This window comes from Oryctolagus cuniculus, chromosome 8 (genome assembly GCF_051225735.1).
Source record: "Oryctolagus cuniculus isolate XC-2025 breed Fujian yellow rabbit chromosome 8, ASM5122573v1, whole genome shotgun sequence".
NCBI lineage: Eukaryota > Metazoa > Chordata > Mammalia > Lagomorpha > Leporidae > Oryctolagus > Oryctolagus cuniculus.
In genome coordinates this window covers 43,680,490-43,699,873 of record NC_142874.1, presented here as the reverse complement: position 1 = coordinate 43,699,873, position 19,384 = coordinate 43,680,490, and the positions used below count along the sequence as shown (strand labels likewise).

General features: G+C 37.9%; 1 protein-coding gene across 2 annotated transcripts in view; it reads right to left on the bottom strand.

The window, feature by feature from the left end:
• LRBA (LPS responsive beige-like anchor protein) overlaps window positions 1-19,384 on the bottom strand; it is a 751,045-nt gene that overhangs the window by 144,157 nt on the left and 587,504 nt on the right. For both annotated transcript variants that reach the window (XM_051819347.3, XM_051819348.3), the window contains exon 46: window positions 15,676-15,828. In XM_051819347.3, the coding sequence (XP_051675307.3) occupies window positions 15,676-15,828 (153 nt within the window). The remainder of the gene's footprint in view (window positions 1-15,675; window positions 15,829-19,384) is intronic.

Here is a 19,384-nt window from a genome sequence, read left to right as displayed (position 1 = left end):
TGAACTCACCTATTAATTTTCTCTACTGAATGCATTTCCACATCAAAAAGTGTTCCCAATCATTATTTTATGGTACTATGGTACAGAATATTTAATCTTCTTTATGTAACAATTCTCTTGCTTTAGTGGCTCTGTGATCATTCAGTATTATACCTATTCTAAATCTATCACAATCCTTAAGACCTACTGCCCTTATTCAGTACTATTATCTACTCACTGCCAAAAGCTTAAATAACTCAGCCATTTTCAAAAATTAGGTAATATTGAAGCTCTAAAACTAATTTCTAGGTATGCTAAGTATGGACATATATGTAATCATGCATGTATCATATAACTGTACATAATCACTGACACAGTTGATACAAAAATATTAACACACATGATCAAATTAATTACATATGGAAATAATGTTGCCTAAATTTATTTAGAGTTACAGATCTACTAACGAATAGCCCCAGAAACCTTACTAAATTTAAGCCATCATTTACAAGACACAGGGATAGAAGTAAGGCTAGCAAGCAGTGAGTACAATAAGTGGTAGGGTAAAGACAGTCACGAGAAAAGTGAAAGTAAAATCTGAGTTTCATAGGGGAATAAAAGGACCTGGAGGCATGGATAATATATCTACATATCAGAAGGACTATACTGAGATTTAAACTTGCTTTGTTTGAGCTTTAGAGTTAGAATGAGAATCAATGGATAGAAGTTATAGGGAGCAGACTTTACTCAGTGAAAGAGATATGTCAAAGACATGAAATTTCTAGGACCATTACCTACAGGCTTAATTTCTACGTGTAGTAAGGGTGTCACGAAGATATCACTGGTGATGGGGAGGGGTGCAGCTAAGAAGGAATCTCAGCTGAGACCAGGGAGCACCTGAATAAACACTACTATATACCTACAGTCATGGCTTAAGTAGCATCATTCCACTGTCCATCCAGAAGATAAAGTTATCAGATGTATAGTAAATGTATAATAAAGAGATAGGGAGACTAGAAGGAAGCTATCGCCAGATAGTCCATATAAGAACTAGAAAAGCTAGTTCAAGAAAAAGAGCTAGAGAGTCAGGGAAAGATGTTCTACATACTTCAATCAATCTTATGTTAATATAGCCAGAAAGGGGGAGGGGGAAGGAAGAGAGAAAGTGTTGTAGTACAGTGGGTTGGACTGAGTCCCATATCAAAGTGCAGGCTTCTGTGCTTCCAATCCAGTTTCCTGCTAATGTTTCGGAAAGGCAGCAGAAGATGTTCCAGGTGTTTGGGTCCTTGCTACCCACATGAAAGACCTGGATGAAATTCCAAACTCCTGGTTTGGTCTGGTCAAGCCCAGGCTGTTGCAGGCATTTGGGGCGTAAACCTGCAGATATCTGTCTTTCCCTCTCTCTGTCACTCTGCCTTTTAAAAATATACAAATCTTTAAGAAATTATTTACTTTTTAAAAATTATGAAGTTTAATGCTGGAAATAAAATATTTTTAGCAGGAGATAGGTATAGGAACAAAAAAATCAAAATATAAAATGAGAGAAAGAAGGAGGAAGAGAGGGAGAAAAGAAAAGAAACAGAAAAATTCAGGACCTGATGAGCAACAGAAATTCCAAATGCTGGGGGCCAGTGCTGTGGCGTAGCCGGTAAAGCCCGCCACCTGCAGTGCCGGCATCCCATACGGGCACTGTTTTGAGCCTGGCTGCTCCTCTTCCGATCCAGCTCTCTTTTATGGCCTGGGAAAGCAGTAGAAGATGGCTCAAGTGCTTGGGCCCCTGAACCCATGTGGGAGACCCGTAAGAAGCTGCTGGCTCCTGGTTTTGGATTGGCCCAGCTCTGGCTGTTGTGGCCATTTGGGGAGTAAGCCAACGGATGAAAGATTCTCTCCCTCTCTCTCTCTCTCTCTCTCTGTGCCTCTCTGTAACGCTGCCTTTTAAATAATTGAATAAATATTTTAAAAAACAAAAATAAATTCCAAATGCCTGCAAAAAATTGAGATATATATGTTTAAAGATTTTTATTTACCTACTTGAGAGCTAGAGTTAGAGAGGGAGAGAGAGAAAGGTTTTCCATATGCAGGTTCACTCCCCAGTGGCTGCAATGGCCTGAGTTGGGCTGATCTGAAGCCAGGAGCCAGGAGCCAGGAACCAGGAGCTTCTTCCAGATTTCCCAAATGGGCATAGGGGCCCAAGGACTTGGGCCACCTTCCACTGCTTTCCCTAGCCATAAGCAGAGAGCTGGATTGGAAGAGGAGCAGCCGGAACACATACCAGCACCCATATGGGATGCCGGTGCCACAGGTAGAGGGTTAGCCTATTATACCACAGAGATAAATTTCCATGTAAAATAAAAAGTAATACAGTCATGGTATTTAACTGCATATGATATTTAATATTATAGCAATAATGCAAACTGAATTTACCTTTGCTTAAAAAATAAGGCTCAAAGGACCACTGTTGTGACAGTGGGTTAAGTCACCATTTCTGATACCATGTTCCCATATCAGAGTACCAGTTCAAGTCTCAATTGCTCTGCTTCCAATCCAGCTACCTGCTAATGCACCTAGGAAAACAGCAGAAAATGGCCCAAGTCCTTGGGCTCCTGCTACCCATGTGGAGACCCAGATGAAGTTCTAAGCTTTTGGCTTGGGCCTGGCCCAGCCTTGGCTATTGTGGCTATTTGGGGAGTGAATCAGCAGATAGAATATTGATCCATCTCTGTCTCCCTCTTTCTCACTCTGCCTTTCAAATAAATAAATAAAATAAAGCTTTAAAAGACAAAAAATAAGAATCACAAGAGCAGGCCATTTGCCTTATTGGCTAAAATGCCTGCTTTCCACTTGAGAGCGCTGAGTTTGATTCCCAGGTCCAGCTCCTAATTCCAGCTTCCTGATAACGTGGATCCTCTGAGGCAGCAGTTATGGCTCAAGTAGTGGGGTTCCTGCCATCCACTTGTGAGACCTGACCTGAATTCCCAGCTCCCAGCTTCAGCCCCCTGGACTCTGAGGGCATCTGAGAAGTGAATCAGTAGATGGGAGCTCTCTTCTTTCTGAATTCATATTCATTTCTGTCTCTCACCTTCACTGCTTCACAAACAAATAAATAATTTTAAAAAAGAATCAGAACACCTGCCTCTTTTTAAAGTATCCTAATACTTATTTGGAATAACTGTCACTAGAGAGAAAAATGGCTTACACTTTCCTAATTATAAATAAGCACACAATTATGCATTATTTCTTGGCATTCTAAATACTTCAATTTCCATCTTAAAGTTTCTTCATTTACTAATGATAATTCTAAAATATAGAGTGAAAGGAATCAACCAGAACATTAAAACAGAAATAAATCACGGTAGTAAAGCACATGGCAATTCTTCTTCTTTTTTTTTTTGGAAAAGGTCATTCTCTGGTTTACTACACTGAAGGAAATTTGCCAGTACACACAAAATTCCTTGCTAGAAAAAAAATCTGTTGGATATACACCAGTTACCAGCAATTCCAACACATAAATACCACAGTAAGCAGTCATTTATCGGGTCACCCTGCGCAGAGTGGCATGAAAGCATCCGGCGGCAACGTGAACCCCACAGAGGGGATGCTGCTTCCCAGACAGGCAGCTGCTGCAGGTGACATGGCCGGGCGCCAAGAACAGGGCAGGGGGGGTTCAGGGACAACTTGTCCCCAGCCACAGCGAGCACCACCCAAAGCAACGGTGGGTAAGGGGAACTGGGTGAGCAAGTGCTCCTCTGCGAATTCAACTTCCAGGCTCATGTTGTGAGCCCATCAGTCTCACTTCTCTTCTCCAGCCATAATCATTAGCCCCTGGCAGAAATGATGACTTCCAGCTGTAACTGGCAGCACACTGCTGTGATAATTTACACAAAGATTAAAAATGAAAAAGTAACGAGTAGACTTTCTAACCCTCTTTCTCTTTTATAAAAAGTATTTCCACTCTCTTCCTCCCCTCCCTTTCTCCGCCTTATTTTTTTTTTTTTTTTTTTTTTTTTTGGTTAAACTTCTAACCTCTAGAGAACTTTAACTGCTCTGGAGAGCTCTAAGTTAACACAAATGAGGTTCGGTTTATTTTCTTTTCCAGAAGTTAGTACATCAAGGCACTTCAAGAATTTAAAGAACGAAATTAAGAAGTGAGAAAAACTGCCCGAAATGTATTGGATTGACCATCTATAAAATAACATCCCAAGTAACAAATTTGGAATATCCAAATTTAAGCCACAGTGACTTTGATGAATTTTTATGAAAGTGTGACATTAATAACATGTTTAAGAATGATAGGTCCTGTGTGTAGAAAGGCCTAACAGGAAGCACTGATCAACATGGAGACAGAAAGGAACAGAAAAAAAATTACTGGGCAGAGGGGCCAGCATTGTGGTGTATCAGGTAGAGCTGCCACCTGCAGTGCCAACATCCCATATAGGCACCAGGTCATGTCCTGGCTGCTCCACTTCCGATCCAGCTCCCTGCTAATGTGCCTGGCAAAGAAGCAGAGAATGGCTCAGGTGCTTGGGCCCCTGCTACTCACATGGGAGACTTGGAAGAAGCTCCTGGTTCTTGGCTTCATTGCGGCCACTTGGGGAGTGAATAAGCAGTTGGAAGATCTCTCTCTCTGTAACTCTTTCCTCTTTCAATTAAATAAATCTTTAAAAGGAAAAAAAAAGGCAAAAAAGCATTGGGCACATCCTGCTCAGAAGGCCCAGACAACTATGCTCCACCGGTTAAGCATGAATTTTGTGACTTGGCTGGCAGGTCCTGTATTCCTGTTTTAGAAAGCCAACCTAGCTACTAAGATGCTTTGAAATTCACACATCACTCCAAGGGAACAGAGACCTTGTCTGTTTAGTTATCTCTGTAGCTCCAGAACCTAGAATGCAGGCATTGAATAAATATTATTCAATGAAGTAAGATTATCCAACTCTTTCTTTTATTCTAAAGTTACCATATAGTGATTTTGGGTTATATTTGGATTCCTATATAGTTTGGCTGAAAAAAGTACTGGTCAGAAGACAGATTTAATTTGGTTTCTTTAATAGTTAAACTCTTCATCATAAGTTATTTTGCCTTATGTATTATGATTTGCACATTTGCTTGGTGCAATAATCAAAATAGTCATAAAAAATTAAGACACACCAAAAATATGATTCTGGTGTTAAAAAGTGCCATTATCAGACTGCTTCTGTGCTTTTCTGCTTTTTACTGATTTTATATCTGCACCTCTTTTTCTCTTATGTTAAAAATCTTGATCTTGAAGATGTTAACATAACTACTTATTTGTTCACTCTACTCAATACCCATAACAGCTTCCAAAGAACTTACTAATATTACCTAAAAAATAACACCAGTAAAAATGTTTAAGATTTCTTCTGGTACTTTTATCTGTAGAATATACTATAATAAATATAGCACACTATTTCAAAGGCAGAGTTACAGAAAGAGACACATCTTCATCCACTGGTTCACTCCCCAAATGGCCTCAACAGCCAGAGCTGGACCAGCCCAAAGGTGGAGCCTGGAGCTCTATCTGGGTCTCCCATGTGGATGCCAAGGGTCCAAGGCCATGAGTCATCTTCTGCTTTCCTAGGTGCATTAGCAGGGAACTGGATTGTAAGTGGAGTGGCTGGGATTTGAACCAGTGCCAAAAGGTGTAACTAATTTGTTCTTTTAACACTTATTCAACATGTAAGTGATTTACTACCTGTGCCTCAGGGATTCTGGTAGAGATAAAAGATTCTACTGTGAAGGATGCAGTTCACATCTGAAACCAGGATTCTGCATAAATAAAAAAAGCAAAGAAAGCCCACTGGGTCAGGAGAACAACCACCTATAAAAACAGATGGAGAACGGATCATGGGAAGGTTACTTCTGATAGGTTTCAAGGATGATGAGACCTTTAAGAAGAATTGTTTATATATTTTTTTTTGTATTACTTTGCTGCTTGAGGGGATAGTGATAAGATGGGGTAAGGTTATAAACTTAACATTATTTGATTAAGAACAGAATAAGACACGCTCACACTGCAATGAGTGGAAACAGCACATGGCAAGCACTATGGCAAGTAAAAAACACATGGGGAATGACTCAAACCAGAAGCTAGAAGCACAATTCTTGTAGATTTCTGTATCAGGAATAGGAAGAAATTTCACATTTTCCCACATACTTCCAGCTTTATCACTTAAGTTAATGACCACAGGGAAGAACAATCACTTAGGAAATCCCGATTTTCAATTATATGAATGAGATGTCCATGGGGAGGATTTTTCTATTATTCTTTCAAAAATTAAAAACTGCTTTTAATAAGGTACATTAAGATTTTAATCAAATGCTAAGTAATAACATGACAAGTTATCACAGAAGTTACTTTGGAACACAGAACTTGGATATTTTCTACCATGAATGCAGCACACCCTGGAAACAGTATCACTTCACTTTATTTGGCTTGTGTACAGCACAACAGAATGTGACCAAGCCAAGTGCAGCTTGCATCTCATTTCTGGAGTTCAGGCTTCAGGGGTTCAGGGGACATAACACAGTCCAGCTCAAGGGAGCTAAAGGCCATGAAGAAGACAAGCACAAGGCTTTTACGGTAGGAGAGAGTGGTGCCCCCACCCCCAGACTTCTAGCTGCACCACATTTGCAATAACTAGTGTCGACAAATCACAAGACAGAGAATTCTTCAGAAAGAAGGGACAGCTGACACAGGAGAGAATTCTGAATGCTGGCACAAAAGTTTACAGAAAGTAGAGGAATGTGGGTCATTCTAGCTGAGCAACATAACACTCTACACTCCTGAGTCACTCTGTAAAGCATCATGGGAAATATCTGAACATTCAACCGTAAGTATTCCACAGAAAAGGCTGTTTCAGTTCAGAATTTTCTGCTTAAGAGGTAATGGAAATGAGAAATCTATTTCATAAAAAAAGGGAAATGGTTAAAAGCACTGGCATTTGGAAGGGTAAACCTCAATTGCATGGAACATGGAATGTATGGCAATTATGCCACAACAGAGTCAATCTAAGAAAAAAAAAAGTCAGTTCCTTGAAAAGATCAACAATCTTGACAAACCTTCAGAAGACTGATCAAGAAAGACACATGATACAAATTAGCAAAAATCATTATGAACTAGGTAACATCACTAGAAACCTTAGCAAAAGTAATCACCAACAAGTTTATGCCAATAGGACAACTTAGATTTATGGACAAATTCCCAGAAAGACAAAAATTACTGAAACTGATTCAAGAAAAACAGAGATGAATAGACAAGAAAAGAAATTAAATTGGTAATTTAAAATTTCACAAAGGAAAGCCCAGGTACATACACTGCCAGTGATGAGTTCTGCCAAACATTTTAAAAAGAAATAGCAATGATTCACAAAAGCCTCCAGAAAACAGAGGAGGGAACACTGCTATATCTTATTCTGAGATGAGTCTGACCCTGATAATAAAGGTAGATAAAGATATCACAAAAAATGACACACCTATATTCCTCACGCATATAGATGCAAAGATTCTCAAAAGTATTAATATCTCAACAAAATATTAACAAAAATATCTAGTACATATCAAAATATTTACAACATCCAAATTACAACATCCAGTTTACATCAAGGAATGCAAGGTTGGTTTAACGTCCAAAAATTGCTTAAAGTAATATTTCATATTTTTTTAAAATCTTTACCTATTTTAAAATCAGAAAGAAAATCTCCTTCATTGTATTCTAAAACTTGATAGTTTTAGATAAATTGAGTTTTGTTTGTTGTATAAGCTTCCAATTTCCTTTTTTTCCCATATAGCTGTGACAGGTTATATTTCATCCCTCCAAAAACCATGTTGAAATCTTAACCTCACAGTAACTTGGAAGGTGGCCTTATTTGAAAATAGGGGTAGTTTGTTATGGCAGCCATGAGAAACTAACAAAATAACTAATTCAGCACCATACGCTGAACAGCCTCTCCTTTCTCCACAGATCTCCAATAGCAGTCCTATTACAGATAAAATTTCTTTGTGTGTCCCAGTCTGTTTCTGGGTTCTTTGTTCACTTCCTTTAGTCTATTTTTCCTAATTTGCCCCAATTGCTATAGCTTTATAGTATTTCCTGATATCTGGCAGAAGCAAATTTATTTTAAACCTCCTCTTTTTCTCAAAGGGGACTGTGGCTATACTGGCCCTTTGCTTTTTTTTAAACCAGTTGGTCATGTTCCACAGAAACAAAACAAGCCTGTTAAAACTTGGATGGGTTTTTAAGACTGAATTTATAAATAAATTTGAGGAGAATTAACCATCTGTCAACAGGCTACATCTCCCCCCACCCCACTTATTTAGGTGTCTTTCTTTTTTAATTAAAATTTCACAGTAAATTATATGGGGGGTTAAAATGCATACCAAACAACAGCAATGTCAGATCTTTTTCACACTTCATACACATCTGCCCACATACCCAGGGACTCAGGGAGGTGCAAGGTAGAGAGGGAAATACCCACAGTCAAGAATAAATATTACCAAGGCGATGCTGTGGCATGGCAGGTTAAGCCTCCACCTGTAGTGCCAGCATCCCAGACCAGTGCTGCTGCAAGTCCCGGCTGCTCCACTTCTGATCCAGCTCCCTGCTAATGCAGTGAAAGATGCAGGGAAAGCAGTGAAGATGGCCCAAGTTCTTGGGCCCCTGTACTCACGTGGGAGACCCAGAGGAAGCTCCTGGCTCCTGCTTTGGATTAGTTCAGCTCGGGCCATTGTGGCCGTTTGGGGAGTGAACCAACACACAGAAGATCTCTCTCTCTCTTAATCTCTTTCTCTATCTCTCTCTGTCTCTGTAACTCTGCCTCTCAAATATATATATATATAATAGTTACTATATATTATATTATTTATAATATATTTATATATTTTATTATTTTATATTATATATTATATTATATATATAATATGTATAATAACTATTACCAACTGTAGCCACCAGGGCTATTTACATTTTTGGCAATAACATTATCAAAGTGGAAAAGGAAAAGAAAACTGGAAAAAGAACAACATGATAAAAGTATTCTTGCTTCCGGTATTTTGATTCCAAATTTTTTTTTTTAAAGTTGCCTGGTCAACAATTTTTAAGAAACAGGTTTCAAAATGCCATTTCTGCACACTTTCCCAAAAGGAACATGAGATTCTTAGTCTCAACTAAGCTGTCATCACCTGACAATTGTAAATTTTCCATTCAAAGAAAAAAGTTACAAAAGGTTGACATAATTCATTCAGAGATACAAGATCTATCAAGGTTTACTTGGAACAGATTTAAATTTTATCAATAGACAAGAAAAAATAATGTTGGTGGAAAAACAATCTAAGATTTTTTTCATCAGACAATACTACAAAATTTATCTTCATATAGTTTCTGATGCTAATTGTGGGAAAAAAACCTAAAAGGCTCATTTTATTTTTCTTTGCCTTCTCAAACAAGACTACGCATGTCACCATTATGAAACAGTATAGGAGACAAAAGGTATAGAAGATCCACAAATGCAGGTGTGATATAAACGGTAACATCATCATAGTCCGTCATTAGGGTGCCTCCTTCTAGACCCATGCCACCTCCAGGCCTCAGGAAGTTTTGTGTTTCACCAAGTCATCAAGAGGAGGTAACCTCCAAAACAGATGGCTGTCGTTTGTCCTAGGCAACTGAGTCTAACAGAGCAGGTTCATGGATAGGCACTCAGTGAATGCATTACTTTATTATAATTTGAGTGAGTTATATATTCTTCACAGGTAAGTGGTCTAATGGTTAAGACACTGGTTAAAACACTCGTGTCTCATATCACAGTGCCTGAGTTTGATACCCACCTGCAGGCCCTGACTCAAGCTCCCTGCTAATGCAGACCCTGGAAGTGAGCAGGTGATGGCTCAAGTAGTTGTATTCCTATCACTCTTTTGGGGAAACCTGGATTGAGTTCCTGGTCCTAAGTCTCACCTCAGCCCAGTTCTGGATGCTACAGCATTTAGGGAGGGACTCGGAGGATAAGACTGTTATCTCTCAATTAATATATATATATATATATATATATATATATATATATATAAAACGATACACATCATTATATATGTATATGTGTGTGGATGGATAGATAGATAGATAGATAGATTCTCTGGCTAAAACAAAATGCTCCACTTTAGCAACTTTCAGAAATAGCCCTGTCATTACTTATCAGTAATGACTTTCTTTGTCTTTTACTCAACTTAAAACATCAGTGGCAATATAATATAGGTCTATAAGGTTGACATATCATAAGAGGTAAATGATGAACATTTCAAATTAACACATTTTTATGTCATTTTAAAATGTGAAAATCCGTTTCCCATTTATATTTCTAAAGCAGTATTTAGAATAAAGAATTTTTTTTTTCTGGTTCAGGTAACATAGATCAACCTCAGGAATATAATAAAAAGAGCTTTATTTTACCCTGAGTCCAGTTGTTCAAAACAAAGAAAATACAATTTATTTGCCTAAAAGACTAGTCAAACTAAGGTGACTTTTTTCCTCTATAGGATATTATCTTCTATACATAAATCTATCATCTAACCAATTTACCAGTCCTACATTTAGACTTTCATTACTTATAGAAAGCTTTGAGGATGAAAATGGTTAGGCAAGATGATAGTTACAGCTCTCTAATACAAACAGAAAATGTAACATTGCTGTTCATCAGCAAAACCATGTTGCTCAAATATCCTATCCTCTGGAATTAATATCTGAGCAACCAAATACTTAAAAAAAGACACGCTGAGTATCTTAAAATGAGTATGTCAGTTAATTAATTCTGTGATCCCCTGCTATCAACTGAGTATTGTACAATCTGCTATTATTCACTGTCCTATAGATCATCTGTTCTTGGTGCTGGTTTGTTCCAGGAAGAGAGACAGCTGCAACACTATATCCCTGTTCAACCTGAGGACCATCTGACTTTAATTGTAACACACAGCTTGATGTGGCTCTGGCTACGAGAAGCCAAAGTATCGTCTGTAATAATCTGGAAAAGCAGAAACCTGCCAACAGAGGGCTGAAAACAGGGACTTGTGCTGTCTGGCTGCCTGACGGGCTGCAGGAAATATGATTAATGAGTAAGGTATAATGATATCAGGAACCCGATTAGCACCACAAAAAGGTCACAGATCAAAGTAGTATGCATTTCATGAGCTACAATCATTGCATAAAATCTGTGGATTGGAAGAAGTAAGCCAAAAAGAGGAGGGGGATAAAACCCTATGTGATAACATGCTAACAGAGACATAAAATACCATACTAACAACTTAGTCGCCTACAGAAAGTTAACAATAAATTATAAAATGCACCAATACACACTGCACTACGGGGAAGCTCTGTTCATCACAGGTGTGGATCAAGTATTCTTTAATGAGTAAGTGAGCTATTAAATTCTTACATGAAGACAAATAAGTAAAAATCAAGGTATCATTCCTAATTATGAATTAAAATGATTTAAAATATAATTATTCAACTATTTGCAGCAAATTTTATATAGTCCTGTTTGGGTGTATAAGCTAATTCAAAGCCTGAACAAAGAAGACGTCCCTAAAACTCACTGGAGTGGGAATCTCTGGGAAAAAACATTAAGTAAACTTAATACCGAGTTGTCATAAATGTGCAGCTGATACTATTAAATACTATTTTGTTACAATGTCGTAGTCATGTCCAGGTTTTGAGCCTGGGTTGCCAGAACCCAAACCTGAAGGAAAACCGTTTTCTAAGTTGCGGCCTTCCTTTCCTTGGCGCTCATAGGAAACGCACGCCCAGCAGATCTGACTCTTCTGAGGACAAGGCACTGGAGCAGCGTGGAAGGCGCACTCAGGAGAACTCCTGACTTCAATTCTTTGGTCAAAATATTAGTAAAAAAAAAAAAAAAAAGTTAAACATAATTTATTCACATGTTTTTGCCTTTTGGAACTCCCTCAGAATGAAGTAAACACATTAATAAAACTCTTTGTACTTTGAATAGTACTAATTTTTTTCTTCTTCTCCTTTTTTTTTCTTTTTTTTTTTTTTTTTGCCAGGCAGAGTTAGAGTGAGAGAGAGAGACAGATAGACAGTTGAGAGAGTTACAGACAGTGAGTGAGAGAGAGAGAGAGAGAGAGAAAGGTCTTCCTTCCGTTGGTTCACTCCCCTAATGGCCGCCACGGCCAGCGCTATGCTGATCCGAAGCTGATCCGAAGCTGATCCGAAGTTGATCCGAAGCCGACCCAAAGCCAGGAGCCGGGTACTTCCTCCCAGTCTCCCATACGGGTGCAGGGACTCAAGCATTTGGGCCATCTTCCACTGCCCTCCTGGGCCACAGCAGAAAGCAGGACTGGAAGAGGAGCAACCAAGACTAGTACCCGGCGCCCCAACTGGGACTAGAACCCAGGGTGCCGGCACCACAGGCAGAGGATTAGCCAAGTAAGCTGCAGCACCAGCCTGAATAGTACTAATTTTAACAATGAATAAAGAATTAGTCCCTGGGCTGGTGTTGCACCATAGCAGGTAAAGCAGCCACCTGCAATGTCAACACCCCTTATGGGCACCAGTTCAAGTCCCAGGTTCTTCACTTCTTTCTCTTTTTTTTTTTTTTTTTAAAGATTTATTTATTTATTTGAAAGGCAGAGCTACGGAGAGGCAGAGGCACACAAAGAGAAGTCTTCATCTGCTGGTTCACTCCCCAGATAGCCGTAATGGCTGGAGCTGCACCAATCTGAACCCAGGAGCCTGGAGCTTCCTGCAGGTCTCCCACGTGGGTGCAGGGATCCAAGGACTAGGGCCATCTTCTACTGCTTTCCCAGGTCATAGCAGAGAGCTGGATCGCAAGTGGAGCAGTGGGGACCTGAACTGGCTCCCATATGGGATGCTGGTACTACAAGTGGCAGCTTTACCCGCTATGCCACTGTGCTGGCCGCTGCTTCACTTCTGATCAAGTTCCCTATTCGTGGGCCTAGGAAAGCAGCAGAACATGGTCCAGGTGCTTGAGCCCCTGCATTCACGTGGGAGACCTGGATAAAGTTCCTGGCTCCTGGCTTTGGCCTGGCCCAGCCCTGGCCATTGTGGCCATCTGAGGAGTAAATCAGCAGATGGAAAATGTCTCTCTCTCTCTCTCTCTCTCTCTCTCTCTCTGTCTCTCCCTCCTTTCCCTCTAGTTCACTGCTTTTCAAATAAATAAATAAATATTTTTTAAAAGAGCTAGTTCCCTTGAGACTTACAATTTTAAATTATATTTGAGAAGAGGTATTTCAATCATAAAAATATCAAAACACAATTTAATTTTTTCTTAAAAATAAATCATCAAGCATGGGGATGATACTTTACAATTTTCATGTATGTACTATAAATATCATTTTTATGTCATTTAATATTTAGTGAAAACATTTTTTTAAATGGTGGCTCCAAAAGCACCATTAAAAAATTAAAAGCCAAGCTGCAGACTAGTTGAAAATATTTGCAAAACATGTGTTAGAAGATAAAGGACCTTTATGGAGAATATATAAAGATCTCTTATAATTCAAAATAAAGAGATAAAACAACTCACTCCACAAACATGTAAAAATCTGAACAAAGAACATGTATGACTAGTGAGTAAATACATGAAAAGATATTACTACTAGTCACTAAGGTAATGCAAACTAAATGCACAACAGGATACCCGATACTGACTAAAACAAGTAAGAATGACCATACCAAGTCTTGGTAAAGATTTAAAAAACCCAGAACTGCACTGCTGGGCATAAAAATGGCATAGTAAATGCTTTCTGATCACACGACATAGGAATTTCACTCCTAGGAATCTATCTAAGAGAAATGAAAACAGATGTCCACACTAAGACTTATATGCAAATATCCATAATAGTTCCAAATTGGAAACAAATCAACTGTCTCTGAACTAGTAAAAAGGTAAACAACATGTGATGGATGTCTGCAATGGAAAACTATGCAGCCATACAAAGAAATTACTACTGATACATGCAACAACATGGACGAATCCCAAAATATCACGCCAGGTGCAAGAAGCCAGGCACAAACAGAATCCATGGTGTGTGATTCCATCAGTATAAAATTTCTAGGAAACCAAAATTATAGAGACAAAATCACGGCAAAACTATGAGAACAGGAATGAGGTTAGAAACTTACTGTAAAGTGACACAAGGAAACTTTTTGGAGTGACTGGTGTCCTAAAGATGGATGGTGATGATGATTCTTATGTATGTGCACTAAAACTCACAAAGCTGTATACTTTAAAAAGCTAAAGTTTATAGTATTTAAGTTATACTTCAATAAATCTATTTTTTTTATTTTATTTTTTTGACAGGCAGAGTGGACAGTGAGAGAGACAGAGAGAAAGGTCTTCCTTTTGCCGTTGGTTCACCCTCCAATGGCTGCCGTGGCCAGCGCGCATCCTCCACTGCACTCCCTGGCCACAGCAGAGAGCTGGCCTGGAAGAGGGGCAACCGGGACAGAATCCGGAGCCCCGACCGGGACTAGAACCCGGTGTGCCGGCGCCGCAAAGGGTAGATATTCACAAAAGAAAAAAAATTATAGTAAATTATAGTAAAAAAAAAAATATATATATATATATATTCCTCTATTCCCTCCTACGTGCCCCTGGGAGAAACACCTCACCACAGACAACTGCCACATTTAAAATCTAGCATCTCCTTCAATGTCTTTCAAAGGTTTTGCTTTCTCTTGGGCTTTCATTTCAACCACAACTTAGAATTTTTAAAAATACTTGGGATAAAACTAAAATGTAATGGGTATCACAAGAATATGATGCAACACTAGGTACTATTTTCTGAGCAAATATTATAAACTAGAGAATATTCTAGTTATTTCACATACAAATTTGCAATTTTGAACTCGAACTTTCAAAACGAGGAAACCAAAGCCGAGAAGGGTTAAGATGCCTGGGGTCCCATAATCAACAGTGTGATTGTTCCAGGATTGGGAGATGTGGTCTCACTCCAAGAACTATATTCTTCCACACCCTTGCATTGCTTCCAGTATACTTAAAATGTGAAATCTCAGTAATAACAAAATTATAATTATGATATGGAGAACAGGATCAAAATATAATTGCTTTTTGAAAGATAAGGACTGTCACCTAGAAAACCAAAATTCCTTTCTCACAAAATAATTCAGAGCCCATACGATGGAAGATACTAAAGAGTTCAGACTAAGCACAGTAATCACTATAGCTTTTTAAGTTTTCATGTTCTAAATTATTATAGGAAGAGTTCCTTCAAAAGACAGACATGGGGTACAATTTGAAAATCTTATCTTTTACTGAAATGCCTGATTTTTGTCTTCTAACCAGGGACACAAAATTATGTTCCTTTCTGGGCATGAGAAATCCAAATTTGAAATAACATACAATTTTAGTTTCACTTATAACTTGTGTTTAGAAATTTCAATGATTTTACATATGTATGTGTGTATACACATACATATATGAAAGTAACCCAAATTCAGTATAAAAGAATAAGAGAAATCATTAAACCTTTCAATAAAGTTTTATATAGTTAGCAATTGCTGAATTATTATGCCATTTTGAATTATTTCTGTCAACTGCAACAGTCCAGAAGAGTGAGGGTTAATGATTATAAACTGACACAGGAAAGATGCCTTGAAAATAGGCTCATGACAGAGATGATTACTAATCTTACCAATCTGTTTATGCGAACGAATTCTTCTGAGGTTTTGGCCCAAGGAGGAAGTTCAACATCAGACACTACTGTCCCATCATCCATCACTCCAAGATTATAGTTATTGAAGTTGACAAACATCTCAGGAAGATAGTAAAATTCAGGAATCAACTCCTATATAAAAAGAAAGATAATATTATATTCTAAATTGAAGGACATCAACTAGATATACATAAAAGGGCCTAGTTACTTCCTATTGTGCGGAACAAAATAAACACAGGAAACACTTTTTCTCTTATCATATCATAGACTTATCACAAAGTTTCTATTAAGGTAGACAGAACCTATCCAACCAAATTTAAATAACATCTTACCAGTATAAACACATCTTACAGGCTTTCCTTCAGGACACAACTCATACACCCAAAACTATAAAGTGCCCACATCTGAGTAATAGTTGAGATTTCACAAGATTTAAACAGAGATTACCATGCTGTGACAACAATATAACAACCTAACCTAGATTTCTAAAATGAAACGTACAGAAATGTTTCCAGAAAAACCACGAATCTTTCTAATATAAGCATTAAAATGGCACTTCCGTGGTCTCTACATCAACTAGGAAGATGAATCATTACATTTTAACTATGGCTCAACAGCATATTTCTCTCACATTTCAAAGCACTCACGTTTAGTTTTAAGATACTAACTCCAATGAGAGAACAAAAATTTATAATTTGTCTAGAAAATGACCTGCATAAGAAACTGAATAAATTAAATATATGACTTGAATAATAATACTTTAAAGATACTTCAACAGAACATTTAATAAGCAGAAAAATGCAGCCAGTAAAGCTTTTGTGTGCAATAAACCCCGTATATAACTATTTCAGAGGCCCTGTAGATCAGACTTGAAATCCAGTCTCGACATGGGTCAGCGACTCAGTGGTCTTTCAGATACCCCCTCAGGGCCAGCTATGGCAGGCCTGGCTTTCTAAAAAGTTGAGTAAAATAGGAAGGTCATCAGATTTTGGACAAGGTCAGTATGAACTTGCCAGAGCAGAGAAAAAAGATCCAGCAGGAATTAAGCTATTATCACTTCCATCATCCATGTGAACTGTTGCTTGACTTTGAATTGTACATCTTTTGTTTACAACCACAATAATTAACTAAGCAGGGTAAAAATGAGCTTGTCCTCCAAATGCCTGACAAACACCTGATCATTAGACTTTAAAAATGCATTTACACTGAACATTTTTTTTTTACGAAAAGAACCTTGTTAAAAGTTTAACCATACATGAATTTAGGCAGTGATCACACAAAAATTTAAGATTCTTGTCTTTAAAAAAAATGTATCTAAGTCTAGTGGACATATGGAAGAAAAACAAGATTATTTGTGTTATTTTATGCAATAAAAAACTATATCCAATTTGTATGAGCTAACATTTATTGATGGTATGAATCAGGTGTTAAGATAAATTCTCAATAAACTTCATTATATTTAATCCTTAAGCAACTCTACAAGGAAAAGTTTCATTTGTAAGACTCAAAAAAGTTAAGTAACTGCCCAAGGTCACACAGCTGATATATTATAGATCTAGAATTTGTACCAAAAGTTGTCCAACTCTAAAGCCTGTGTTCTTAATCATTAAATAAGCCTGATTCTACTTAAACAGTATATAAAGTGATAAGCATTTTAAATATATTTTTAACATACATTCCAAGTAATTTTTAAAAAATAAGCAGCATAAACTTTTAGTTCTCTCATGAGAAAACAACTGGCAGGGGCCGGTGCCGTTGCATAGCAGGTAAAGCTGCCGCTTGCACTATTGGAATCCCATATGGGTGCCAACTCAAGTCCCGGCTGTTCCTCTTCTGATCCAGATCTGCTGTGGCCTGGGAAAGCAGTAGAGGATGGCTCAACTCCTTGGGTCCCTGCACTCACGTGGGAGACCCAGAAGAAGCTCCTGGCTCTAGTCTTTGGAACGGCCCAGCTCTGGTCATTGCGGCCATTTGGGGAGTGAACTAGAAGACAGAAGAGCATTCACTCACTCGCTCTCTCTCTCTCTCTCTCTCTGCCTCGCTTTAACTGTGCTTTTCAAATAAATAAATAAATAATTTAAAATAATGAAAACAACTGGCTCTTAAGATATATATTATATATATATAGTATGTATATATGATTATTATATGATTAAATTTTAAAATACAAAAAGGAAAAAAGCTTAAATGAACTGTTATTGTTGTTTACCTCAATAAAAGCATCTTCCTTTATAACATTTCTAATGTTAGTCTGCTGAAGTGTGCATTCAATACATTTCTAACCCTGAGGAATTACATAAAAATGTCTTATTTTTTGTCCATAATATTTGTCCCACGTCTTATTCTATAATGAAGGAAGAACATCCCTTCCTTGTTCATTCAAAATCAAAGGCAGCATTTGTTCTAGTTAAAAGCCAATTCTTTTTGATTTCAATAATACCGACCAGTTCCACCCTACTCCCAACCTCTTGTGTTGAGAGAATGTTAACCTTCTTTGCCCGTTAGGCTTACTACAACACAGTGTGCTAATTTTCCTAGGTTCAAAATAACTTCCATGCCTCAATTTTAGATGTTAGGTTTCTTTCCAGTTTTAAAAATTGGGAGATGAATTACTTTTGTTGTAAATCACAGATATATTTATATAGTAAAAATATACCAAAAATAAGCACTCTTTATCAAGACCAATTCTAGAAAGCAGAATGGAATGATGGACATTTCATAAAAATAAAGTCTTCAACCTTTCTAATGTAAACCACCAAACTATTATGATCTTATATATTTTCCCTATCTTCCACACTTGTCATTTTAACCAGGTTACTTAATGAGTTGACAAAGATATAGTGGATTAAAACAAAATTGCTCTGCATTGGTTCTGTGGTAAATTCTAGACTCAACAGAAATGTATTTTCTATCTGGCCCAGTTTATTTAAAAATACAAATTTATTATGAGCTTAAGTTATATTGGTATTATAATATTGACAACTTTCCTTAAATGTAAATTCATTTAATTTAACTAGAAATTAAATGGAGTGAAAAAAACATATGAAACATAGAAGAAATTTGTAATAAATAGTATGGAGAACACACTTTTAAACTTTTAAGTCTAGTACTGGACCACATTAAACTTTCAGCTATATAATTTCTATCATGCTGGGATAGAGGTAATAACTAGTCAATTTTCAGTTAATTACCACAGATAATTTCTAGGAGATATATATTCTGCAAATTTTGCACAAGGAGCATTATAATATTTCAAGATTTAAAATTTAAACTTTGGTAATTAAAAAATCGAGCCGGCGCCGTGGCTCAATAGGCTAATCCTCCACCTTGCGGCGCCGGCACACCGGGTTCTAGTCCCGGTCGGGGCGCCGGATTCTGTCCCGGTTGCCCCTCTTCCAGGCCAGCTCTCTGCTATGGCCAGGGAGTGCAGTGGAGGATGGCCCAGGTGCTTGGGCCCTGCACCCCATGGGAGACCAGGAAAAGCACCTGGATCCTGGCTCCTGCCATCGGATCAGCGCGGTGCGCCGGCTGCAGCGGCGGCCATTGGAGGGTGAACCAACGGCAAAGGAAGACCTTTCTCTCTGTCTCTCTCTCTCACTGTCCACTCTGCCTGTCAAAAAAAAAATAAAAAAAAAAAAAAAAAAAAAAACTTAGTATTGCTGCTTCAACTTTGAGATCAGTCAGGCAT